This window comes from Hippopotamus amphibius, chromosome 12 (genome assembly GCF_030028045.1).
Source record: "Hippopotamus amphibius kiboko isolate mHipAmp2 chromosome 12, mHipAmp2.hap2, whole genome shotgun sequence".
Classification (NCBI taxonomy): Eukaryota; Metazoa; Chordata; class Mammalia; order Artiodactyla; family Hippopotamidae; genus Hippopotamus; species Hippopotamus amphibius.
Window position 1 is genome coordinate 52176131 of NC_080197.1, and position 27577 is coordinate 52203707.

At 38.6% G+C, this 27577-nt stretch overlaps 1 protein-coding gene across 1 annotated transcript in view; it reads left to right on the forward strand.

The window, feature by feature from the left end:
- Nucleotides 1-12779: 12779 nt before the first annotated feature.
- Nucleotides 12780-27577, forward strand: part of SYT10 (synaptotagmin 10) — a 66620-nt gene continuing 51822 nt past the window's right edge. The window contains exon 1 of the mRNA XM_057702932.1: nucleotides 12780-13244. Coding sequence (XP_057558915.1) covers nucleotides 13094-13244 — 151 coding nt within the window. The 5' untranslated portion in view covers nucleotides 12780-13093. The remainder of the gene's footprint in view (nucleotides 13245-27577) is intronic.

The window sequence follows — 27577 nt, forward strand, 5'->3', positions numbered from 1 at the left end:
TCAATCACTGGCTGGGAACTGAAACTTTACTTCAAGCTGCTGCAGGCTGAGACCACCTGAGATCACAGCCACCCTGCAAAGTGCCCCCTGAGGAGACTCAGGATGGGAAAGCACAGAATATTGGCCCCACATAGTTGAGGTGCATATCAAAGGAATGATTTCAATGAGCCCAGACTCTTGCATCTTCCCATACATAGAAAAGTGCTAAATGCCTTAAGATATCTGGTTTTCTTTAATTAACAGCAATCTTTTGATATTCAGACTACCTGGTCTTTATTGCAAAAATGCCTATATATCCTGTTCCCTTACCTCTTTAGAGTGGTCCACAGAGTGATCTGAGAGTCCTAGCTCCCAGGCTTGGGCTTGAAGTCGTCAGAAAATCCACCAAATAAAACATAACTCTTAACTTTTAGGTAGCACTTTTGTTTTTTTTCAGTTGACAATAGCCTTAGGAGTGATTCACAAGTTCCCCTTACCTTGGGGAGACATCTATCTAAGAAGATAACTCCATCTCCTCCAGATTTTGAAAGGCATATAGGAAGGGGTAAAAACAGAATTGGAAGATGATTGAGCAAGCAGGGAAATCAGGGAGTACTGAATGTCCAAAATTACCACTCAAGAGGTTAGTTTAGCTCACACAAGAATTCTCATAAGATCTTCACCCCCAAACCAATTCCTCTTCTACTTAATGCAAAAGTCATTCAGAAGGAAACTGTGACAAATACCCTTACAGCCTCTATTTTTTGACTACCAATGCTTCACAAAGCACTTAGCACAGCAAATGATACTCAGTGTCAGCCTAACCTGTTCTCCCATTCTTAACTACTTTAGCAACTCCTTCAGAGTGTTGGTGAGAAAGTATATGAAAATCTGTATTGTATGGTTTGTTAGGGTCTTATTAGTTAAAATAGTTGGCAAAGAAGTTTAAAAACTGTGAGTTTAAAATCTTGTCATTGTATCCTTCATCACTGAAAAAAAATTGACTTTCAATGCAGTTTCTACTTTCCCAAAACTATTACCTGAGCTTTAATAAGTGACATAAAAACCTAATTTGACTGCAACCACCTGCTCATGAACTGTGAGAGGGTCTAAAGAATAAAGAAAATAAATCAAATGTTTATGGTACTAGTTTTAGATGAAAGCAAAAATACAGGTGAATTCACAAAAATGAATATCCAAGTGAAATTAACTCCACTTGTTGTGGAAACACAGCAGTAGGAATAGTAATATACAGGAACAGCATAAAAAAAACCAGGAAAATTATTTTCAGAATTTGTTTACTTAATATTTAACACTGAAATCAAACATAAGAGGATCATTACAGAGACATTCTGCGTTACTCCACATAAGCAAGTAGAGTCTGTATGTAGTATAAAATCACTAATTTGGTCATCCAACACAACAGCTCATATAGTAAATGTTGGCTTAAAAAATGCTCAATGTGAGAGTTGCGAGTTACATTTTATTTGGGGCAAAAGAGGACTGCAGCCTAGGAGACAGCATCCCAGATACCTCTGAGAAACTGTTCCAAAGAGGCAGGGGGGAAGGTCAATATATATGAGGTTTTGGTGAAAGGGAAAAACATGCAATCAAGTACACATTGTTTACAGAAGGTTTCTGCTAGTCTCATGCAGGTTATTGCTAGTCACAAGGAACAGTTGCCACCATGAAGGATTTTAGTGTTTTCTAGATATGAGGTGATACACGAATTGAGCTCATGAAGTTGGCTCCTGAAAATATCTATCTAAAGACCTGTTCTGCCAGTTTTTTCATAGAGCACAGAGTGCCTCATTTCAGCTCTCCACCCTGCACTCCTTTCAGGGGGACGTTGACAGTCAGCAGCTGCAGCAGCACATGATTTAATCTTTGTAGAGGTAGATGGCAAGTGCCAATTGTAGTTGACATAAATATGAAAACACAGCATTACATTGCAGATTATTTCATATGGGCCTGTCTATCTAGAGTATGGAGGACTGGTGGGCAAGGACAATTGAAAAGGGCCTTATTAAAATGTGTTACTTATGAAACCAAGCAGGACTCTGAGGGGCCTTCCTGAGTATAGAATCCCCTCTGTGTCTCCCATTTCTTGTTGTAGAAAAAAAAAGGCTTTAGGCTTCAGGGCCTTCACTGAGTTCCCAAGAGTAGGCTCAAGCAGTTAACCGTAAGGACAATAGAGTCACAGGACTTCTAGTTCCTCCTGAAGATAGATATACAATCTGATGCATATCTTTGAGTTGTTCTGAAGAAACTAAGACCCCCACCCAGGTGGAGGATGGTGACTACATGTTGACCACAAGTGCTGCAGGAAGAGAGGCCCCTTCCAGCACCAGAGAATGGGCTCTTGTCTAACACTCAGAAGTGAATTGCCCAAGGAGACACACATCCTAACAAAAGAAGAGACTTTATTGGGAAGGGGTGCCTGGGCAGTGAGCAGGAGAATAAGGGAGCCCAGGAGGACTGCTCTGCCATGTGGCTCACAGTCTCGGGTTTTATGGTGATGGGGTGGGTTTCCGGGTTGTTTCTGGCCAATCACTCTGACTTAGGGTCCTTTCTGGTGGTGTGTGCATCACTCAGCCAAGATGAACTCAGGTGAGGAGAATTGTGGGAGGTGGGAAGGACATGTGGACTGGCATTTCCTTTCCCATATTCTTCCAGTTGGTGGTGGTGACCTGCAATAAAACAATTCATGCAAATTGTTATTGTCTGCCTGGCCAGGGTGAGTGGTTACAATCTGTGTTTCCCCTAACAACTCCCTGTGAGAGACTTCATACTCAAGATACTTCTTGGGAGTTGGGGTGGAGGTCTCTTTCCTCTATAATTACTTCCTGCTGAGAGTGGGCATAGTTCCGCCTAGAAGAGCAGATGTCTCTCTCTCTACCTGATCTAAATTGAAATATTCTGTGTCCAAAACTGGCATTCACCCTCAGAGTAACAACAATTTAGCCTGAAACTGTTAGACCCTGTTGGAGATGAAACAGACAGGAGCCAAACAGAATGGTCATCACCATGCTTAGCAAAGGAAGGCAAAATTTGGGGTGAGGGCTGCAGGATGTGTGACTTTCTGATTGGTTGATGGTAGGGTGACTGGGCAGTGCTCCAGGAATCTTGTGCTCAGCCAGAAGTTACCATCCTCCACCTGGGTGGGGCCCCAGTTCTGTACAAGAACTCAAAGATATTGTTATGCATATTCCTTAGGAGGACCCAGGACCCTGTCCAAGGCTGCACCACCATTTGACTGTTTCTTCCCCTGCTTCTGTATCCCTCCCTTCCCAGACTAGCAACTGTTTGCATCTGCCCTTTGGAACGCAGGGAAATTCAAGGAGGCTGAATGAAGCCTATATCCTACAAATAAGAAATAGGGGACACAGAAAGGATTTGTACTCTGGAGCCCCAGAGTCCTGTTCAATTTTTAACTTGGGAAACAGGGTGATGATGGCTCTGGCCACTTCCTGTTAAAATGAGGCACAGTCATGTCTCAATTTGGAGAATAGATACTGAATTGGGAAAATTTTTGAGTTCTAATTCCCAGATCTGAGTTTAGTGTGATTAAAATCTCAGTCCCTTGGTCTGTCATTTTAGTGTAATAAACCCAATGAGAAGTAGTTGGAAGAGTGACAACTGGAATTTTAGTGGGAAAATAAATCTCATTTGTTTTCAGGAGAATAAGCCTGAAATTCAGTCTGGACCAGCATTTCAATGGAGACTTGTAGCCAGGTAGCCAGTTGTCTATTTTTATCTAAATAGGTTTTAACTTTTATGTGGTATTAACATATAGATAACAGCTGCTCTTAGCCACCATATGTCTCTTCTTTTTGTTAATATCTGAGCTAAAGTAATTTTATTGTCTAAAAATTTAGTAGTTAAAACTCAAGTTCTTAGAAATACAAGGACTTATCTGCAATCACATCCATAGTGTCACCTAGTTATTTCGTTGGATATCTGAACCATAGCTATTCCATTTTGACTTAATTGTAATTTTCTCCTTGATAGCCAAACAAGATGTCACCATTAATGATGTTAGTGTTTCTCTAGGTATGAGAAGATGCAAGAGTTTGGGCTCACAAGATCTTCTCCTGAAAACACCTAACTATCCGAAGGCCTGTTCCAGGTTCTGTCACAGCACAGAGTGCCTCATTCCTGATTGCCACCCTGAATTCCTTTCAGGGGTGTTGGAGGTCAGTGGCTATAGTGGCCATAGACTCAGAGGCAGATGGCAATTTTTTTAGTTGGCATAGCCCCTTCAGGGTCATAAATTTGACCATAATTTGGGGGTATTTCATGACCATTTTATCCCACAGTGCTAGGAATGTTCATTTCTAGGTCTGGTGAAGATTTCATTGACAGGCCACTCAATGTGCTGTTATTGGGCTAGGCCTTTTTTTGCAGCAAAAGTCTCTGGACCCCTGCCTCACTATAGTCTCTTATGGTCCAGGAAAATATTCCCTCTTTTGCTTCTTCCCATATCTAGAGTTGCACTATTACAGTCATTGATCTCATATGGAACTATATATCATCATTTTATCAGAGGCTCAGTCACACATTTGGTAATGCAAGAAACAATAATTTTGTAAGCAGGCAAAATAAAAATAACAGTATACCATAACAGCAATGAACTATCTGGGAAGTGAACCTTTGTAAACACAGACCTTATCTGACAAAACTAGAATTTAATATATATATTTTAAGTTTTCCCCATTTTCATCAAGTACAACCAAGACTAATTTGTTTCTAAAATAACTTTGGTGCATTGACCACATAAGTTCTTCCACATTGACTCTGGTGTAATTTCTCAGAAGTCTCAGACTAAATTTTCAAAAGGCCTCTCAAGGCCAAGAAAGTTATGCCAAGGGCTTATCACAGATTTTGCCTAACAGATCTAGGTGAATTCCTCCCTTTTTAAGCTCCCCAAAATACCTTGAGTTTTCTGTACTCATTAGTGAGGTAGCCTTTCTAATTTATCTGATAAAGCTGCTGGGAACCTAAGAGTTTCCAATGTCTGGAGGGAATAGGTAGAGAGAAAAAATAAATGTTTCAATCCTGCTTATAAGGGTATAATTTGCCAAGTTACTGTTAAGTCATAATTAGTTTGAGGGAAAGGTTTTCCTTACACCTGGAAAACACAGATTTAAACCAGTAATTTTTCAGATAGAAACCATAAAATTTGTGACCATATTTACCAGTTTGTTCAGTCCTATGTAACTAATCCTTTTTGTTAACAGCTTATGAAGCCATCAGATTTCTCATTAGGATTTTTCAACTTCTTACCCAGTTCAGCACTATGGTCTGAAAATCAGGAACTTGTATATATCCAAAAGTTTCTCTTATAAATCTTTTTGAAAAGGAAGCATTTTTGTAAAGGAATCAGAATAAAACCATTACCATTTATAATACATAAGGCATAAGAAGGCACGTTTAAAACTTGATTGCAATGTCAAAGAAACTTGGTTACTGATATGACATACAACACTTTAAGATAATAACTAGAATTATGACTAGCAACATTTTACCAGGACATATCAGAATTTTAGGAACTCCATACAATTTCTTGAATATCCATATTAATAACATTTACCATACACTAAAACCTAAGATTCATCACTAATCACTTGACAATGCTTTTGAAGTAATTTAACATACCAAATAAACTTAATTTGACATCTCTCTCTGAGATGTTTCAGAGATGTTTTTCCAAGTGTCCCATAGTCAGCTGGAGGCTAAAAGGGTTTAGTCATATTTTGATATTTGGGAAGTTTGTTAAAAATATCAAAAAGGTTTTCAAACACAACAGGATCATAGGTCACTGTGAAACAATACTTATTCATTTAACCAAAGTCTCAAAAGGATTGAAAGAAAACTAATACAGATCACCTAAGGGCACAGGAACTCATACAATCTGTTATCAAAAAAAGAGCACTTTTAACAGATCAAATTCCAGTCTTGTATTAGGTTACTTAATAAAATCCATTTACTTAGTTAACTTCAATCTAAATTTAGTTAATCCTGACCATGTACAAAACTTTCTCAGTAAAATGTAATCCCATTTCTCATACCTTCTTAACTGAAAACACACATTATACCATACTGAGATGTTCTGTTATTTTCACTAGCTTTAATTATGTATTTAAATCAGAATCCCTGACTCTTAAAAACCTTAATTTCTAGTGAAGGCCAAAAGACAAGTAATAGTTACCAAAATCTGAAGAAACTTATTTTAGATTATTTTTTTAGAAAAATAATTATTTCTATAGTTTACCTAAAAACTCTTATCTCATTTACATTTTACTTTAAAGTTTCATCATATCAAGTTATTTTTCTTGCTGACAACTTTGCAACAGATATAACAAGATTTCATCTAACTTCTATTAAACCTAGGTGCAGTGAAAGTACCATACTTAATGTTGATGGCTTTAATGACATGTCTATATTAATTAGATCAACAAATTTAAACATTAATACTAGGTATTAATTTTGTACTGACTATTTCCCAGTTTACATGAACCTGAAACTCATTTAGCTTAGTTTCTCTTATATTTAGAATTATTTGGTTTGTAAGCTCTTCCTTTTCTTTAAGCCAATTAAATAGATCTCATTTATAGATTAACCTCAACAGTGTTATCCAAAGACAAAGACACATACAAACACACAGAGATATCTCACAGTTCTCATTTCAAAATTTCAGCCCTGAGTCAGGTACAGCAATGTAAAAACCCACCAGTTTACAAAAGGTTGGACTAAGATTGGGTTTCTGGGAGATGGAACAAATCAAGCTCACTTGTCTAGATGGCCAAACCCTTTTTTACTAATATTTATGGAAAACAAGTCAAGTTCTAAATTACTGTACCCTCTTTTTCAAAATTTGCCTTTCAAAAAGATGGCAGAGATAAGGGTTTGGGGGAAGACCAGATAGGACATTTGCATCTCAAGGATACAGGCAAGTTTCTCCTAGGATGACTTTTGTTCCCTTTTGTTGGTCTCTGAGAAGACAAAGCCATTGCAATTATGTGGGCCTTTCACATATTTCTCTTGAGTGTATTCAGCCTTTTCAACCATATCCCTATTATTGAAAACTGAACAAGCCAATTGGACACTGGAGTCTGAGAACCAGCAGTTGCTTTCTGAATTTTGCACCTGATGTCTGGAGCAGACTGGGCTGTGAACTGTCTAGCCAAAAGGACCTGTCCCTCAGGAGAGGAGTGATCCACGTTAATGGTTTTGTACTTCTCTGGAAACCCCCATGACCTGGATAGACTGAGATGTCTTCTTTGTCACCTTGGTGTTTACCACAGAATATGTAGCACCCATATCTATCAGAAAGTCAGTCAACTTGTTCCCCACTGTCAATGTTGCCTCAAGCCCACGGGAGTCCCCTGGCCTCCTATGGGATATCAGGGTAAGGAAAATCACGCTGCTGCAGAAGTGGCTCCCAGTCCAAATTGGGTGCCCTGTTGAGTCTTAGATGGTGATATTAAACCAGGTCCCTGTTCCTCAAAGTTAATGTAGAAACCTCTATTTAATCCCCATATGTAATGGAAACAGAAGGCGGTGAACATGCTGATGGCATGGAGGGAACAGCTGGAACAATTACTGTTGCAGCCTGCCCAGCCATTGAGAGAGCTGGATAGGCTGAAGGGGGATTTAAACCTTGAAACAACATATCTCCACCCTCATTTTTCCTCTTCCCTGTAGAACAGGTTTCCCCTTGGATTTCTTTTCAGACCACTGCACAATAAGGTGGCAGCCCTCTGATTCCGTATCCTCCTGATGCAATAGCATAAATGCTCCTACCTATGGAATCTCATCTCTTTTCCCTGTCCTTTTGCAAAACACTTCTCACTGTGAGATGGTATATTAATTGAGGGACCCATTCAGGGGCCATTGTTCTTCTGATCCTAACATATATTGGGCCCACACCAGATTGCAATAGTATATCATGACTATCTTAGTCACAGGCTCGCAGCTATGTTATATCCATTTATCTAATATACGTCCCAAAGGGCTCTGCTTTGGGATTAATGGAGTATTTCCTGTTTTTATAAGTTTGATAACACCAAACACAAAAAATGTAAACAAATTCCAACATTAAAGGCCTAAACAAATTCTAGTATTGAGGCACACAGAACCAAGACAAAACCAAGACAAAAACCAGTGAACTAGTTCCCAGCAAGCTGGCTCCAAGAATGAGGTACAGTCCAGCAACAATTTACCAGATTTGCTTGTCCCATAAATGAAAAGCCCAGATTGAGGGGGAGTATGTTCCCAGCATGTAGGCCAGAGCAACTTACCTTCCAGAATCAACTGAGTCTGTCGACTCAAAGTTCCCCAGATGGAACCGAATTTCCCCAGATGGAACTGAAGTGGAGTTGAATTGAGTCCATTGACTTGTAACACAAAAGGATACACAAAACCAAACCAAGACAAGGCCAAGACCAAAGAATCAGTTACCAAGTTGGGTAGACTTACCCTACAAAACTGAGTCTGTGAACTCACAGAAGTTGGTGGGTTCCTTGCTTCAACCACCAAGCACTGGAGTAACTGATGCTGCTTCAGGGAACTTTGAAGGGGAGATCCTCAGGACAAATGGTCCTAGCAGCTGCTAGGTCCCTGCCCCAACATTCCCTGACCGGGGCCAGCTAACCCCAAGTAGCATGGCTCCTGGCTGGCCCACCAAATCTGTTACTGAGTCCAAGCTTGCTCTGCTTGCCACATGACAGACCAATGAATAGGAGACAAGGTGTTGAGGCAAGGAATACGACTTTATTTGGAAAGCCAGCAGACTGAGAAGATGGCAGCCTAGTGTCTCCTAGAAACCATCTTATCTGGGTCTGGATGCCAGTTTGTTTCATAGAATCAGAGAGGGAGAGGCTGTGAGCAAGTAGAGCAAAAGGGCCATCAGTCTTACCAAAAGTTTCTGGGAATGACCAGCCTCGGTGAAGGGATATGTTAAATTTCAGCCATTCACACAGGAAGGCAGGGCAGATTCTCTGCCTGTGAGCTGAACAGAGGTACTTTAGTTTAACATCCAGGCAGAGGGGCAGTGTTCCCTGAGGCAGGCTATCATGTGTAATTGTAATAACAAAAGCAGAAAAACTAAAGATTAAAGTCAAAGAAACAGATCCAACATGGAGTCTGATTTAGCTCTTCCTGGTAACACTAGCAGGACTTGTTTCCTCAGAGTCAGAATTCTGAAAAGACATTTGCTCAAGCTTGCTTTTACTAACTGTATATGCAAAAGAACCAGTTTTGGAATTTTAAAGAGTTTTACTTAGACTAACTATCTCTGGAGTCTAAACAAAATGGTGGTCGCATGTTATCCCATTTCACAAGGCAGAATGGCCATCACAAATCACAACAAGGAACACAAAGTATAAACACACACAGGCCCAGCCATCCTAATCAGACACACCCTTAAATACAAGATTGCAGTTTCTCAGAAAACCTCCTACAGCGACATAGAACTTCAGATCAAGTACTATAACAGAGTAAATGGGAATATCTCAGGTCTTCAAAGATTTCAAAGGAAGATAGGAGGCCAGGTAAGAGGGGGAGGAGTAAGAGGGGGGACAAAAGGGGTGGCCTTACAGACATCTCTTGCCACCTGCGGATGCCCAGCCATTATGGAACTTTTCCCTGGGCTTCCAGGAAGGGAGGACAGGAACTTGGCCTTACCAGAAACCAGATTCCAGACCAGAACCAGAACTTGAGTTCTCTGCCCACCAGAAATGATCAGGCGCTGACCCTCAGCTCAAGCTGAGGCCCTTCAACTAAATTCCTGTATCCCGGACCAGGACAGAAGAAAACCAGAATGGGATAGGAGGGGTTGAAAAGAGGCAAGAGAGAAGGTAGAGGAGAGAGGTCAACAAAGTTTCTTATTCCTTACCAAGTCGGGGCACTCCAGCCAGTCATCTCCTTTGGGAATAGGCCAGGGACAAAAAAGAGTCCTGGCTGTGGCCACTGGGTCTGGTCCATCAGCAGGCGAGCTGGTCCTCGAGTACCCCAAGCAATTGGGATGTCAACTGTAGTGAAGAGAGGGTCCCAACTGGGGTGCCAGTTGTTGCAGGAAGGGAGACCCCTTCCAGCACCAAAGAATGGGCTCTTGTCTAACACTCAGAAATGAATTGTCCAAGGAGACACACATCCTAACAAAGGAAGAGGCTGTATTGGGAAGGGGTGCCCAGGGGAGAGCAGGAGGGTAAGGGAGCCCAGGAGGACTGCTCTGCCATGTGGCTCACAGTCTTGGGTTTTATGGTGATGGGGTGGGTTTCTGGGTTGTCCCTGGCCAATCACTCTGACTTAGGGTCCTTTCCGGTGGCATGTGCATCACTCAGCCAAGATGAACTCAGGTGAAGAGAATTGTGGTAGATGGGTAGGACATGTGGGCTGGCATTTCCTTTTGACATTTACCATATTCTTCCAGTTGGTGGTAACCTGTCATAAAATAACTCATGTAAATTGTTATTGTCTGCCTGGCCAGGGTGGGTGGTTACAATCTGTGTTTCCCCTAACACAAGCATGTAGGCCCCAGATTGACTGGAACCAGAAGGTTGAGGTTTTCAAAACATCACCCTATTACCTCACCACCAACCAATCAGAAGAATGTCCAGAAGCTGATCACACACCTTACAAACTTCTTTCCAAACACTGTCTTTAAAAACCCTTGCCTGAAAGCCGTTTGAGCATAAGCTGCCTGTTACTCTTACTTGGTGCCCTGAAAATAAATCCTTACTTTGCTGCAAAAAAGTCAGAGTTTGGCTTTCTGTAACATGGGCACAGGAGCCCTTGTTCAGTAACACTTTATCTTCAAACATAGTGATATCTATGATTTTTTAATTGACAGTGAAATTATTTCTTTAGTCAATCTGATCTAAAACCAACCTAAATCAATGTGCATAAAAACAAAAAGCAAATGAAGCCTGAAGATTTCACTTTGTCTTAATTCATCATAAAAAGAGTCGTAGTTATACCAATTGTCCTATGAATCAGGTCAAAATGACTCAACTAGTAAATGCTCCTTAGTGGGATGCTGTGCTGAATATTTATAGTAACCTTTACCATAGTGTCCTTACAGAGGAAGTAACAAAGCACAAACTGTCAAAGAGTTTAAAATAAAACTATCTATTCTATGGCAGAAAAATCTGCCACCCCAAAATGTCTCTTTGGTGTGCAGGTTATTTTAAGCCAAAAGCAACAATACCCAAAGACTCAGGAAGAAACTTTGACCTTCCTCCTAGCTGCCTAAAGAATGTAGACAGAGCTGTTCCAGGAAGGGCACTATCATCATAGGTAACTATTGTATGAACATGATGTGTAGACTGGGAGGAAACTAGCAAGGTCTGTTTGTTAAAGTTCATATTGCCTCCTGAGGTCTCTATATGGCCGAGTGAACATTTGTTTAAAGCATTTGCTTTTCCATCTCCATGTGAATTGCCTTCCTAACCCCTTTGAGGTACCAAACCACTATCCTCAATATTCTCTTTTGCCTTTAGCTGAATAGGGCATTTAAGGTGAGGGTTTCAGCCATTTTAGTGAGTTACTTATTTTTCCTGAGTCTCTCACATTGCATACGTTACTATTTTTTTTCTCCTATTGATCTGCTCCATATCAACTTAATTCTTAAACCAGCCTGAAGAATCAAGATGGGTAGAGGGAAATTTCTTCCCCCTCAACACGAAAAAATTCAGGATATTCCACTTCTAAAATTTACCTAACAAAGGTTAAATCAATCTTCAGGTTATAATATGGGATCAAACTCTGCCTGAAAACAATTTACAAGCAATGTAAATGCATTTCCTTAACCTTGTGGCACACGTTTATTCACATTATTTTGTAGCTTTAGCTCCATTAGTGATTATCACTCATTTGCATCAGAGAATTATGAGCCCATAATTCTCAGTCAGCCCCTAGACTGAGATAGAGACCTGAAAACAATTTCCTCAGGTTAAGCAATGGTGTGTGTGACAGATTTGAACATACCCCTCCTCCCCTTCAACACCTGTGCCTTGTCTTTTTCAGTATTTAAGTCACTTGAAAGAGTGATATAGGGGTTCAGGTCGCGCAATCTCAATTGCCAATTACAGATTAATGGACAAAATCCTAACTGAATATTAATACATATAACATATTTCGTTTTGCCATCTCCTAAGTTCAATAAAGAAAAAATCAAAAAGGCAATAAATTTAAATTTGCGTGTTCACTTTGTTTATGCATAAAGAAAAACTGAACTGGGTAAACAGGAAATATACCGCTAAGTTAATTTCACTACTAGCAATAAACAGACCTTAGGTTGAATACTCTGTCTCTAGACCATCATAGTTAGAAATCATTTTTAAAATGCTTTCCTGGGATGTCTTTCTTCTTTCTATAGACGTCTAATTTGACTATTAATCTACTCGTTTTTTTCAGTTTAACATTTGCAGTTTGTCTTTAGCTGGAATTACTTTTCAGAAAACTGGAACCGATAGAACATCTTCGCAGTCCAGTTGGAGGGAAGAGGGGGTTGGGGTACGGAGGCTGGGAAAGGTACAGAGAAAACCGAGATGTCTCACCCTGCTGCGCGCCCAGAAGAGCATCCCCACCTCAGCAGGACTGCCCAGCAGAGGCGCCGGGCCGCCCCGCCCCCGCTGTCTCCCCTTCCCCCGGGGACTGGAGAAGGCGGACCGCGCGTTCCGCAAAGGGTCACCGGGCCCGCGCCAGGCTGCGATTGGACGCGCTACCGTCAGGCAACAGCCAGAAACAGAAACGCTTCTGCGAGGCGAGGGCTTTAGCTTTTTTTACGTCCCGCACCCCCTTCCCTCCGCACTCCATGTCGGGTCTCTCTCTCCAGCTCGCTCGGGCTCCGCGCGGCGTGAGAGTTGGCAAAAGCCTCCCCGCCGCCTGCGCCTCGCTCCGGTTCCCGCCCCTGCCTCTCCGCCTTCTCCGGAGCCCTCCGCTCTCGCCATGGGGCCAACCTGGGGCTACTAAGAGTTGCCGCGTCTTAACTGCGCGCTCTCCGACCGAATTCCCCGCGGGCGGGCTATGGCTTAGGGCGCTAGCGGGGCCAGCACACAGGTAACGGGAAGGGGAAAGGACCGTTAACTGAGGGAAACGAGGCCAAACGATGAGTTTCCATAAGGAGGACGGAGTGAGCAGCCTGTGTCAGAAGGCGCTGCACATCGTCACCGAGCTGTGCTTCGCGGGCCAGGTGGAGTGGGAGAAATGCTCGAGCATCTTCCCACCGGACAGGGGCAGCCAGGGCGGAAGTAGCACAGGTAATTGGGGGAGGGGACCCGCGCTCTCTCGGCTCTAAGCTGCAGGGTCCTGCGCCTTCAGCGCGGCGCCGGGGATTCTTTGGGACGCCGCGCTTTCCTCTCCTACCTCGCTCCTTCCTTCTGGTCAGCTCCTGGCGACTTCCAGCGTGGTTTTTTTCGGATTTTGTCTCCTCACCTCCATCTCCCCGCTTTTTCCACTTCTCTGGTCTGCGCGGTCCCCGCCGGCGCCGTCTCGCTCCCAGGCGCCTGCACCCTTCTCTCTGCACTCTCCCACGCCTCCGTTCTCCCTCACGGAGGGGAGAGGCGAGCGCGGGCGGCGTCGTCCAGACCATTAGCCGAGCGCTGCCTGCGGGGTTCATTCGCCACCGGGACTCGGGCTGCCCTAGGTTGTCCCGCGGGTGATGGGTTGCGGTTTGGGGAAGGCGCCGGGCCGAAGAATCCGTGCTTGGACGCAAAGAACCGCCTTGGAAATGGGGCTGCCTTGGCCCCCGAAAGCAAAAAGGATCCCGGTAGGGGTAACCCGCGGCTGCAAACTGTCCAGCATTTGACACTGTGCAAAGCCTTTTAATATATATGACTTTCTAGGGCTTCACGATCACGTTAGACCAACGGCAGGGATTATCGATCCCATTTTTTGAGGCGATGAGTAAGACTCAGCGCACATACAGATTTAAGTGGAAGAGAGGAAAAGGGTTATAAATCCTTTCTACACACGTGCTCATACACCCCCCAACACAGGCACCCTCTCTGCTCCTTCAGGAAACTTGGGGGGAAAGAAACTGGGTAGGGTAGAGGAAGCATATCGACCTTCAGAAATCTGGACGTGGAAAGAAGTCTCAGGTGACAGATTTTTCTTAAAGGGGGGTGAGGATGGGGAGCGTATCAGAGCCACTGTTTTGGTCATGCTTGAGGGAAAGGGTTTTTAACCGCCTGCGCTATGATTAGTTTGTGCAGCCTGTTGTGCTGTTGACGCGGGCGAGATGGATTCTGGGAGGGAGTTGCGGGCCCTGTAGTTTTAAGAGTCCCTTGTGCGAGGGTCACGTTGCTTTGGGAGCTGAACACTGGTTTGGGGATTTTAGTCATCGGGCTGGAATGTTTCCATGACTTCTGTAGGGTCTTGTTTCTTTCCCTGTACTTTCCCGTCGTTTTAGTCTCTGGCGGGGCTTCTTGGGTTGAGGGTAGCCAGGGCAACAGGTAAGAGCTGGACCTCGGCTCAGGGCGGAACGTGACAGTGGAGAACCCTGTGTGCTGGGAAGGAAGCAAGGAAGGCACAGTGATCCCCCATCCACTACCACCAAAGACAAAGGGAGAGGGGATGGAGGTGGGGAATCGATGTGGTTTAGCCTTTCCATGCCATTATTTAAGTGAAATATTTGCGCTTTTTAAAATTCTCTGATCATGGTAATAGGAACCAAGAGAGGATTCTCTCTGCACTTGACAGAACCTGAGGAGATGTTGTTACTGGGGCCCTAGGAACGGAATGATACACAATTGCTACTGTGCGTATTTAGCAAACGTAGACGTTTTGTGAATTTTTATAAACACAGCAGAGTCTTTTCCATTCTTGCAGCAGGTGTTAAATTTCCTAGGAATGTATGAAACTCAACTGCTGGCTGAACATTGTGTATATGCTTGTTTTGTGTATGGTTGCTAAGCATCGGATAAACACTCTAAATAGTGTGAACTTAAAGTCCTCTGTGGTGATTGAGTAAATTCCTCTGAAATGTCTTTGATGATACACATGCTAAAGATAAGACTCAGAAAAGAAGGTGCAGTGGAAGAAATCCGAATATTTAAGCTTAAAGACCTGCACTTTGGTCATTTAACAGTTGATGCTGTGGATAAAACTACTGATTTCCATCCCCACCCCACCCCACCCCCACCCCCTTGTGGTCATACACCACGTGGTGGTTTCCTGGGTCTCTAATTGGCTGGTAATGAGGAAAATTTGAAGATTGGAAACCAAATACCAGCTCTTAAATCTTTATAAATACGCAATTATCAGTTTAAGATAAAACACAGTTGTATGAATTGTAGAAAGGGTTCTGAGCTTGCCCTAAGCACTACAGGAAGTAATTGTAATCCTAATTCCTTTTGGACTTTCCTCTGGTAACAAAAAGTGGGTGAGACATAGTCTAAACAGTTACATAGATATTTTTCTTCCCTTAAGGGAAAATATATACTATTCAGATGAGGTATTCAATTTACTATATGAATATTTATTGAATGTCTATCACTAGAAAAGACATCCTACCGGGTCGTGTATGAGATATAAAGATGCACAAGATAGCTTTATACTTGCCATTTGTAAATCTATGCAACAATTAGAAGTAAAATATTTTAATCTGCTAATAAACCCCCAATACCGATAGTTATCTATGAAATGGACCAAAGATTACTTACCAAATCTTTAATTCTATTAATTAGTCACTTAATTTACATATGTAGTGTATTGGACACTGTAGACACAATGATACAAATATATGCAATTTAGTTTCAGAACAGATTTGGAGATGATTAAATAGCATACTGTTATACAAATAAGAATATTGAGGCTCCTTGAGGATAAAGCCATTAATTCAATTATTCATTCTTTCATTCATTCAACAAATATTTATTGAGACTCAAGGAGCCACAGGTTTTTCTAGGCACTGAAGATAAAACAGTAAACAAGCTGCTGCCCTCAAAGAGTTTACAGTCTATTGAATTAATGTCATCAGTAGAATAAAAGATCAGGAAGAACACAATTATATTTTCAAAATATAGATTATTTTAATTGGAATTGGAAAGTCCATTAAATATTTATGATGTTTATTTTCTGCCACAATTTTGTATAAAAATTGTTTATAATGACTATTTTTCCCCCATAAAACAAAATTATAATGATGACTAGGTTTTAAAGAAAATGTGATTTGAATGAAATAGACAGATACAGTCTTTGTATATTAAATTGTTCTTGAAAGAATCAGATTTCAGAGATTCACAGCTCATATGGAGGGGAAATTCAGATCTTAATTTATCTCAAAGTGGAAAAAAAGTTAAGGCAAAAAAAAATCATGCCAATACTGCAAAATATTGATATCTCAGAATGAAGAATAATAGATGTTTTCTGATACCTGCTTGGACTTTGAAGCCAAGGTAGTTGTCTTTTCCATTTGGAGTAAATGAGACCAAACACAGTGTACATTGATGATCATGTAAAAACGAGACTAGAAACAGTAGAAGCTGGCCGGTCTTCAGTGGAGTATCAGTGCTGAGGAAGGAAAAAAACCCTCTAACGCATCTTTCTTGGAATGGGCCTATAGATCGGAATTAATTGTGGTTCAGTTACTCTTTTTGAGACCTGCAAGTCTCAAGGAAAGATTTCTACTATGTTTCTAAATTGTAATTGTTTATACAATCATTAGAATGTTTAAAATTGAGTACTGTAGTGATACACAAATAACTAAATTAATAGGGCAATCATTTGCTTTGTATCTGTAGAGAAAACCCATTAAGTTAATTATGATAGACTTAAAATGCCTTGTTCTCAAAGAAAATCATGATGTAATTTTAAAAATTTTACTTAACTATTATTAGTTAATGGTTTTCTTATTAGTCAAGTAACTTCAATGAAAATGTTTGCCGTATAAATACCTACTTGTTCCCACATCTAAGAAATTGAAGAACACACATATGAATTTAGAAGAATTTGTTTAAAGTTTTAGTTTAGAATTTTTAGTACTAAATTAAAAGTGTAAAAATGCAAATTTAAAACATGAATGAATTAAATGTTTATTTAAATATTTAAGTTATGGTTAGGTCTATACCGTTGTGATGTGACTGTGAGCTTAAGTGGGCTTGATTAGCTGCATTTATGAGGTCTGCCTTTCAAGCAACAAAGTTTCCTAAAACCTCATAAGCATTTGGATATGGAGTAGCAATGAAAGACTGACCAGAAATGAACTCAAATCCAGTTCAAAAACTGTTATGTATATTCAATCACAGTATACATGAAAAATTACATTTAAGGCCAATATATTGTTTTGTATTTTCCCTAAGCAATATAGTATTAACTCCTATTGTATCAATATGTTAATGAGTTTAGTGGGTGACCTATCTATTTACGGGGTGGGGGAGTCAGTTGGTAAAAAGAGTGCAAAAATCTATTTTCTAAAAAATTGCACACGATGAATTTTCTAGTGTACAAGTAATGTTGATATCAATAATGTCTCTAAAAAACTATTCCAAAAGAGTAAATAGTTTAACTAGTGTTGCCATCTGCAGTTAAGTTTTCGTAGTTTGCTAAAATATAGGATCTGTCAACTTGATTGCTTGATCCTCAAGTCAATAACACTGCTGGTGCTCCTGCTACTGCTGTAGCAGTAAATGGTAAATGGTAAAGAGAATGGTGAAGATTGCTCTTTATTAGCATTAAAAAAAAAAAAAAAAGAAACGGTAGGAGAATATCTTATTTATATATGTGATTTGTGACTTCTTTAAGGTACAATAACTTTAGGATTACAATCAGCCCTCTGTATCCATATTTCATATCCATGGACTCAACCAAACACAGGCTGAAAATATTAAAAAAAAAAAAAAAAATTCCAGGAAGTTCAAAAAACCAAAACTTGAATTTGTCACACAGACAACTATTTACATTACATTTAGATTATATTTACAACTATTTACATATGTGGATAATTAATAGAATTATCCTATGTAGATAACTATATCACATATTTAGTTTTATGATAATGGCAAAAATTAAAGCACATGAGGCATTTAAAAGCTAGAATGTAATGAGCAACATTCTCATGAAAAAGTAACTGAACAGCATGTGGATGTACGTTGATTTTCCTGAGTATGTTCAGGTAGAACTATGATTCTGTGTCTCAATTTGTGTTACCTAATAAATGTATTGAGTTTATTAAAGTTCTAGAAAAGTGGGAATATCTGTTTAATATACTCATTTACAATAGTAAAAGGAAAGTCTGTTAGTTTGCTTAAGTAGAAAGTAGCATGGGAAAAATAATCATATCATTATTCAAATTGCTGTTGGTCATTCCAGTTAGAACTAGAAATTATCATTTTGCAGTTGTGAAAACTAAGGCAGAAAAAGTTACCAACTTCCCCTCAATCACAACTAATTAGTGATGTAGGTAGGATAAGAATCCTAGGCTCCTTAGATCCTGTCCTAGGCTCAGCAAAAAGTAGGAATAAAAAGAGATCCTGGGGCCATCCATGGTGTTAAAGGGCACTGGGGCAAATGTTTGTAAAGATAGGCTCTTAATTGTTGTACTATTTACTATAATTAATGGCATACTGGAAGGTATAAATAAGATTTCTCAGTATGCAGTTATTACCCAAATCCCAAACTTTCTTTTTACCAGTTTGCTGTCATTCAAATACAACGTTTTTCATTTTCCTTACTTGAATACATGCAAGCTGTCATTCAAAAACAACGTTTTTCATTTTCCATACTTGAATACATGCAAGCACATGCACTTAAGTGTGCACCAATAAGTGCTTACCCATATACTTGGCCAAAATTTGTTTCAACAGTAACATCATGCAAACAATTTTGTTGTGCTTGAAATGCAGAACTTTGAACTCATGTAATTAGAAATATAGCTCCTTTTATATATTCATTACAAAGCCTATAAACAAACAAATAAAAATTAATTTACCGGTTAAATTGCTTTTGGTAACTTTTAATTAGAAAAATAATACATTAAAATCTTACATGTTTCATTTATATTCCTACTATATTTTGCATGTTAAGTAATTAGCAGTCCATATTATTATTAAAATTTAGCACTATGAGGCACTGGAAACAAAATACTACCATGGAAAAAAAGCTGAGTCATCTATTCAAAAATCCCAAAGTATAGTTAGTATGAATATTTCAAAGAAAATAGACTTCCTAATGAGGAGTATTATTACCAAAGCTCAATAAGTTATTTTGTTTCTAATCTGCACAATACCAATTTCTTTTGTTGGTGGAATACTCAACACTGACCAAGTTTAGAAACAGAATCCCTGAAGAGATGGCTTCTAAATAGCATAATTTACTTTTTCCTCATAACGTTAAATATCCTAAGTGGCCACTGAAGCTGTAAGAGCTGATATTAACATGGTTTAGGCAGACTATCAGAAAATAAAACACTATATATGTACTATATATATATACATTCCTTCATGGAATTGTGCGGTCATGGCCTAAGAGCTAGAGGGTAGAATCATCTAGAGGGGGTGGTGAGGGAAAAAGGAACTGATATTAACTTTTTTTCATTCAGGATTATTTTAAACAATGAAGACTATTGTTTTCTCTTCAGTCTTCATTATTCCTTTAGTTGTGCTGCATTAGTCATAGATTTACAGGAATATTGGACAAAACAATGTTAAGAAGCTTATCATCATTTCTAATATGTTGTAGTATGAGTTGTTTGTGTACCTGAGAGGTGGTTTTAGCATTATGCATTTATCCAACAAATCTTACTGACCTCTTATCATGTGAAGGCCACTATGCCAGACATTAAAATGTACTGGTACCATTTACCAAATGTTGTGCATAGTTAATGTGAATGTAGAATTAATATACAATCACAGGTTATAAATCATTTACTTAATTATGAATATATGTAAAGATTTAAAAAATAAACTTGACTAATTTAATATGATATTTGGTACTATACTAGATACCATATTTCACTGAATCTAAGATGCTGTTGATTACAAGATGCAATATTATTTTATATGATACCAAAAAAGGAAAAAGAAGGATGCAAATTAAATTATGCTTTCTTATAGAATTTTTATTTTATAGTTATGGAAAAACTTCTGTTAAAACTTAGACATAAACTTGTAAAACCATATATCAGTCTTGTACAAATATAAAAGGGAAAACATAAAAGACAAATAGGTTAAAATACTTTAAAAACTAAAGTTCTGAGTCTGATTCTTCTGAATGGCTTTTTGACTGAGCATCAGTGATACCTTTGTTTATCCACTCATTATTGAACTCTGTGCCATCAAGAATGCTGTCAAGAGTAGTAATTATGCATTTTTTTCCTTAAAGGAATTCATAAGCGATAGAAAAGCCAGTGCTGCAGTGCTCTAAAGCTAGCTGTGCAGTTATGTCAAATATTGGCAATGTCACCAAACTCATATGACCCACTAAAAGCTTGGCTTATGAGGGTTATGGGTGTGCTTCACTATTTTCTCCAGTACTTTCTTCCAAGCTATGTAGACTCATTCTGTGACTTCTGGTGCTAATGCACTTGCTTTAGCGCATACACAAAGTAAACTGTGGCACACTGTTAGCGATCGTAACAAGTCGCTGATACTCATACATTCTGATTTCAGAAAATGAAGATATTTTAAAATATACATTTTATAATCAATCAAATATGGTGTTAATATAAAGTTTTTATTATTTACTGAAATTCAAGAGAGAGGCAAAAGTCAATAACAATTAAAATGAACATCATATGGGGCTTTGTTGCAAGGGTAACATGTTGATTGATTATGTATTGGATTTATGGATGAGGAAGAGACTGCTAGCTGTTTCCCAGTATTCATTTCCCCTTCTATTCCTCAGTATTCATTTTAGTTTGGTATGTGGCAGCATTAAATTTTTTTTTTAAAAAGAACTTTAAAAAGGACAACTTTTTTCAGTGTATCTTGCAGTTTGGTACAATCACATGACTAAGTTCTGACCATCAGAATGTCAGCAGCATTGATGTGCACTACTTCTAGGTTTTGCCCTTAAAATGAAAGGACATGCCATCACCTTCCTTTTCCTCTTGTTATTCTTCATCCAGCTGCCTGGGATGTAGATATGTAAGCTTGCCATCTTGGACTTTCAGGAGAAGGCAAAAACCTTTGAATAGAAAAGCATAAATATGAAAGAAACCAGGATTCCAAGCACCTGAAGCTGATGTGTGTGCCCTGGCTTTCTTATGCTGGGCTAATTAATTAAATGAGAGAGAAATAAACTTCTATCTTGTTTAAGTCACTATTAATTTGATCCCTTGTAGAAATCAGAATTATGCCCCATTATAATAATAATACCACATGAATAGTATAAATAAGTTAACTTCAAAGATAATTCCAAATTTTCATTTTAGAGGCAGCTTTCCTCAGCTTTCTTTGAATAAGAGTTGCTGGTTTGAGTTTTGTTACCCCTTGATCTCTACAGAACATTGCCATAAACGTGGTCTGTCATCAAGCAACAATGAGGACGACCAAAGAAACAAAAGACTTGGAATATACAAGAAATTATAATTTCTGATTGAGAAATTACTTCCTTGTATATTTTGAGAAATTAAAGAACTAGAATTTTAAAATTAAAAAAAAATGATACAGAAAGACACAGATAAGATTACCAACTAAGGCAGCAGTAATTGGAATTGAGAGCATACCAATTGGTATATGTGTTTCTGCATCATCGTAGCAATTTTCACGGGTAATAGGTTATTAGACCTAACAGTATTTACAATTCAGAGTAATTAGAACCATGCAAATGTTAAATTTTAGCAAAGTTCTGTTTTACTAAAAGTTTCTGAGGAATTAGCATTTTGGGCTAAATATAATCAAACCAGAGTTTGAGGAATTTCAAACTTGATTATCTTTGAGTCTAATCTAATTTTTGAAATTTCATTCACTGTAATTCTTACCAAGATATAATTGAATGAATGGCATATAATGGATTCTTTTTAATTATCCAGAGACATTGAAATTTTGAGCTAGCAAGATCCTTCTCATCAAGTTTGCTCATTACAACGGGTAACTTCAAAGTCTGTGTGGAGAAGGCAAACCCTTCATGTTCATCACACTGGCCTCCCAGTGGTTGGCCCCTTTCCTCCAATGATCTTCCTCTCCACCTTACCTCATTTCTTTTAGCATCATGCCTAAACACTTGTCATTATGTTAAACAGTACTATTTTAGAATTATAAATTCAAATATTCCAATCCCCAACCAAAAGCTCCTATGCTTTTATCTTTCTCATTTGGAAACTACATTTGGTTTTCTACCTCTGTGTGAATTTCCTGTCAACAAATACTGCATCATACTTATAATACATCATTTCATCACTGCAATCATTTTCTCCATTGAGGTTTATCACATTCTCCTGGGAGGGTAGGGGGTGCTCACTCATGGATAAATCCGTTTGCTTGTCTATTCCTACACCAAAGAAACTGAATATTTAGGATATTTTAAAACCAGGCTGACTAGTATCACTCAGTCTCCAATTTCAAAAGAACCCTCAATTCTGACTGGACATCCTATGTTTTCCTTTTCAATTGTTCCCTGTTGTCTAAAGTTCATATATCAAATTTTTCCCCTTCTATTTAAATATTCCAAATTATTCCCCAGTATCCCCCAAAAAACTGGCAGTTAACCCTAACTCCTACCTTGTGGAGAAAGTTGTACTTATAAACAAGAAGTCCCTTGACTTCCTGCCTATACCTATAAACTTACCTGATTCCAGAAACATCCTTTTTTTCTTACAAAGGAAGAAGTGATCCAGTCCTTTCACCTTTGCTTCAGACTCCGTCCACTGTCACCTTTTATGCAACTTTACTGTTAATTATTCACTCTGCTTAATTTTCTACCTCTTCTTGTCTACTGATTCCTTCCCATAAATTTTAAAACATGCTGAAATATTGCACATTCTAATAAAAACATCATCAATTCCACATTCTGCTCCTTCCTCCTTTCCTAAATACAATTTCCTGCAGGAACTATCTACACTCACAGAATTCATGTCCTCACTCCCATTCATTCATTAAACCACATTCATCTGCTTCACTACTCTCATTGAATTCACTAAAGACCTACTTGTTAAAGTTAATGGTTGCTTACCAACCTTTGTTTGAATTGAACTTATTTTAACTTTTTCTACTACTTACCACCTCTTAAAATATTGTCCAAACTCCTATGAAAGCACATTGACCTCATTTTTTTTCACACTTCTACTCTTTCTCAGTCTTCTATGCAGGCTCTTTGCTCTTTAAAGTTCTTTTTCTTTAATTATCGGTGTCCTCAGGATTCTGTTGAGGAGCTTTTATCTTCTCTTTCATGGATTCAGATTCTACCATTTAAGAAAGTCCTTCAGTTTTATCTTGAGTTGCAGTGACCAATAGCTTACTCAAAATGTCTACCTATGTGTTGGGCATGTACTCCAAACCCAACACAGCTGAAGCTGAAGTCATGGGCTTCCTTACCATCATTCTGTTTGTCTCCCAATGAATCACATTCTTGTCCTTCAATTTTCACACTCTTTCACTAGAGCCTTGATTTCCCAGTTACCTCCAGAATGTACTCTTTTTCCCATTTCTTCTACCCTTGTGTAGAACCACTATAATCTCTCATGGGATGACCACTGTAACCTGTTAACTATCATTTCATCTCCTACTCTGGCCTCCACTCTTATCTTCTCCCTCACTGGAGTGTTATTCTGAAATGCATATGCAACCACTTCATACCTTGACCTAATGTTTCTGGGACTATTTATTTTATTTAATTTTAAGCTCTTTATTGGAATATAATTACTTTACACTGTTGTGCCAGTTTCTACTGTACAACAAAGTGAATCAGCTGTATTTATACATGTAAGGGACTACTTATTTTAATTTGAGCTAAGTCCAAACTTATCCTTCATGTCATAGTTAAATGTTGAATCATAAAAAATCATTTTAAACATTTTGATGACTTTATAAATTTTCACAGATTCTCCCTTAATCTTTTGATAGTCAGATTCTTTTTGATCTTGTTTCACAAATTTTGTTGAAAAAAATGTCATAAAGACCTAAGAATTAAACTCTCGGTTTTGTTTTTTTAGATCCTTTTAATAATTAGGCATGATTGCAGTAATAGCAATGTAAAAATATTCAACACTATAAGCTTGTTTTTGTATTTTTAGTTTTATTTTTCTCAATAAAATTCTAATTAATGCAACTTCTTTCACTTCTTGCTGTTGTGGGGAAATCCCTTTCCCCCTTGCTTTACATTTCTGGAGGGAAGGAGTTGCAAGATAGGATAATCATGGAAGCTTGGCCTTCCCCATCCCTAAGAAATTACTTATCTGCTTCCCTCTTCTTTGAGTCATTAGCTTGGTATCCTCTGGAAACAAATATTCTCTGCTCCTTCACGTAGTAAATCTTATAGCGTCAAGTACCCCTGGGGAACACTTGCGGTTGTCCAGCCAGGCCTGTGACTGTATGGGCTAGTCTAGTTAACTCAAGGTGACATATTAGCAAGTCCACTTTCTAATAGACTTAAGCTGATATTCACTTGTATTTTAACTGCTACCTGCTTGAACAGTTTCTCTGAGCACAACTGGGTAGAAAAATAGAATGTTATTTATTAGCTTCCTGAAACATTAATGTTTACTTAGAAATTTTGGTCTCCATTATAAACAAATTCGCTCCTTTCAGTACCAAATAGCATTAAAAGATGAGTTTCTCTTCTTACTAATCTGTGAATCACCATTCAATCCATACTCAATCCTTACCCATGCCTCTTTTCCCCTAGGTATTCTTGTGTAAAGAAAAAAAGTAGTTGATAATAGTAGCAACCCAGTGTTGCACTTATGCAAATTATGATGCTAAATAATTTATATACATTTCCTTATATAAAACTCATAACATCCTGTGAAATAAATATAAATTCCCCCATTTTACTGAGACTCTTAAGACCTAAACAAGTTGCCCAAAGTCACACAGTGGTTGAGTTAACATTTTAACCCAGGTCTAAATGGTTTCATAGTATAAGTTAGTTTATTAAACTATTTTCCTAGTATAAGAATTTCTGCATATTCCCTCCATATCACTCAACTTTTAGTTATCCAGCCATCTTGAAGTTCATAGACATTTGAGTATCTTTTCAGATATATTCAGTAGCTCCATAAATATTTTTGACCATGTGATATATACTAGACACTAAAAATAAAAATGTAAAATAAAGGGAATGAGTATATTGGTAGGATGGGAGCATTTGGAGGAGCAAAATAGGTACATATCCGCAAACCCTTAGCCACAATTATGAAACCTCCAAACCTTTGAAAACTGAAAATTATTTTGTGAATTGTCCAATTTGGCACCAACACCTTACCTAACTTGACATTAAGTTGCTTACAGTTTTCAGTGATCCCACTCAGTGTGACTAATATATATTTTATTACATACATATTAATGTGTTTGGTTACTAGATGTTATCCCAGATAATGTATGCCATATTACCTTTCTAGTCTCCAAAAGAAAATAACTTTTGAAATCGTCATGTCTCAAGCATTTGGGATAAAAGATTACAGGCCAATAAATTATTACAATACTAGTGGTGGTGGATGTGCTTTAAAAGCCCTTAGGAACAGAGGAGGCAGAGAGAGCTTCAGGGAAGAGGTACTACTGAATCTAGTTATTGAAGCATGAATACAAATTTGCCAGGCAAACAGATAGGAGGAAAAAATGCACTGGAGCTACTTGAAACAGTCTGAACAAAAATCATGAGAGTAATGTGTAATTAGGGGAAGGAGAATAGGTAGGAGAGTGGCAGAAGAGTGAAGTTGGGTCAATAGCCAGGGGTCAAATCACAAAGACGCTGTGGAATGCCATGCAAAGTTTAGATTTGACCCAGGTTGGCTAAGGGGTAACCTGGAAGCATGTTAGGCTAAAAGAGGTAGGATGACCATTTATCTAAGCTGCCAGAATATGACGTTACTCCCGTTACCCTGGTATCATTGATGGTACAGCCTTTCACTTGGTTTGGATGAAATATTTTATGACCCACATTAGTGAGAAGGGAGGTGTGATATTGTGCATATATATTTAGTCTTCATCCACAGTGCCTGGCTCAAAGTTCCCAAAACCCTTAGAATTTCCTTGTGATGAGAGCCATAAAGCTGCCTTGTTAGGTTAATGAGGTGATTTTTGGACCCCACTTAAGGATAGGGGCTGTTTTCCAGAAGAATCTACCATGTGATTAGAGGGTTGGAACTTTCAGTCCCACCCTTGCTGACCTCCTGGGAGGGGAAAGGGACTGGAGGTTAAATCAGTCACCAATGGCCAATTATTTACTCAATCATGCCAGTGTAATGAAGCCCCTATGAAAATCCAAAAGCATGGAGTTTGAGAGCTTCTGGGTTGAACATGCAGAAATTTGAGAATATTGTGCTCTGAGAAGGCATGGAAGCTCCATGCCTTTTCCTTGTACTTTGCTCTATGAGCTCTTCCATCTGAGTATTCCTGAGCTATATCCTTTTATAATAAACTGGTAATCCTTTTATAATATATCCTTTTTATAGTAAACTGATAATTAAATGTTTCCTGAGTTCTATAAGCTGCTCTGGCAAATTAATCAAACCCAAGGAAGGGATAGTGGGAACCTCCAATCTTTTGCCAGTTGATCAGAAAACCACAGGTAACAACTTGGGTTTGCTACTGGCATCAAAAGGGAGAGGGTAGTCTTGTAGGACTGAACCCTTAACCTGTGGAATCCGATGCTACCTCCAGTAGGCAGGCATCAGAATTGAGTTGAATTGTAAGAACACCCAGTTGGCATCCAGAGTATTGTTGGTAGTATAAGTTCCCCCTCACCCCTCACACAGAAGTTGAAATTGGGTCAAGGAACCTAAAAATAGGGGGCATTTTCAGTTATAAACTGAAAACTATTTCCATCCTTTCCCCGATCCCTTGTTGTCCTCCAGTTTCCTTATATCTTGTCTTTGGCTCTAACTGAGTAGAAGCTAGTCACTGAAGAAGTTAATTGAGCTAAAAATATCCAGAAAAATACAATGTAAGTGGAGCTGAAAAATACATAAAGATTATGAAGCCATTATTGACTTCCCCCATTATAAAACTGTAATTATTAACTGCAGTTATTAACTAATCAGGAAGCACATTCATTTTATAATTTTTCTCTTTTCCTCAAGTTATGGTGCTAATGAGTCATTTTAAAACAAAAATAAACTACAAAATATAAAATATGATCACACATTCCTCACCAATGGACTATAAATGAAAAATATATTCAATATAGCTTTAAGTAAACAATTGAAAAATGAAGGAAAATATTAGTGTCTATGTATCATGGCATGTCAAAATTAATTTTTATTCTTATAATTAAGAAGCATTAAAAACTTGGAATTATTTCAATTTCTGAAAGGATTTATATCAGCTACAAATTGAGAGTTTAAGCAGAACCATTTTATCTAACTAATCAGAGAAATATAAATTAAAACAACGTATCATTTCCCCATCAGGTCAGTGAAAATTAAAATACAACAGTATTTCTCTGAAATTGTAATAACTGGCAAACTTATATGATGTTTTTGTTAGTCAGTCCAGGA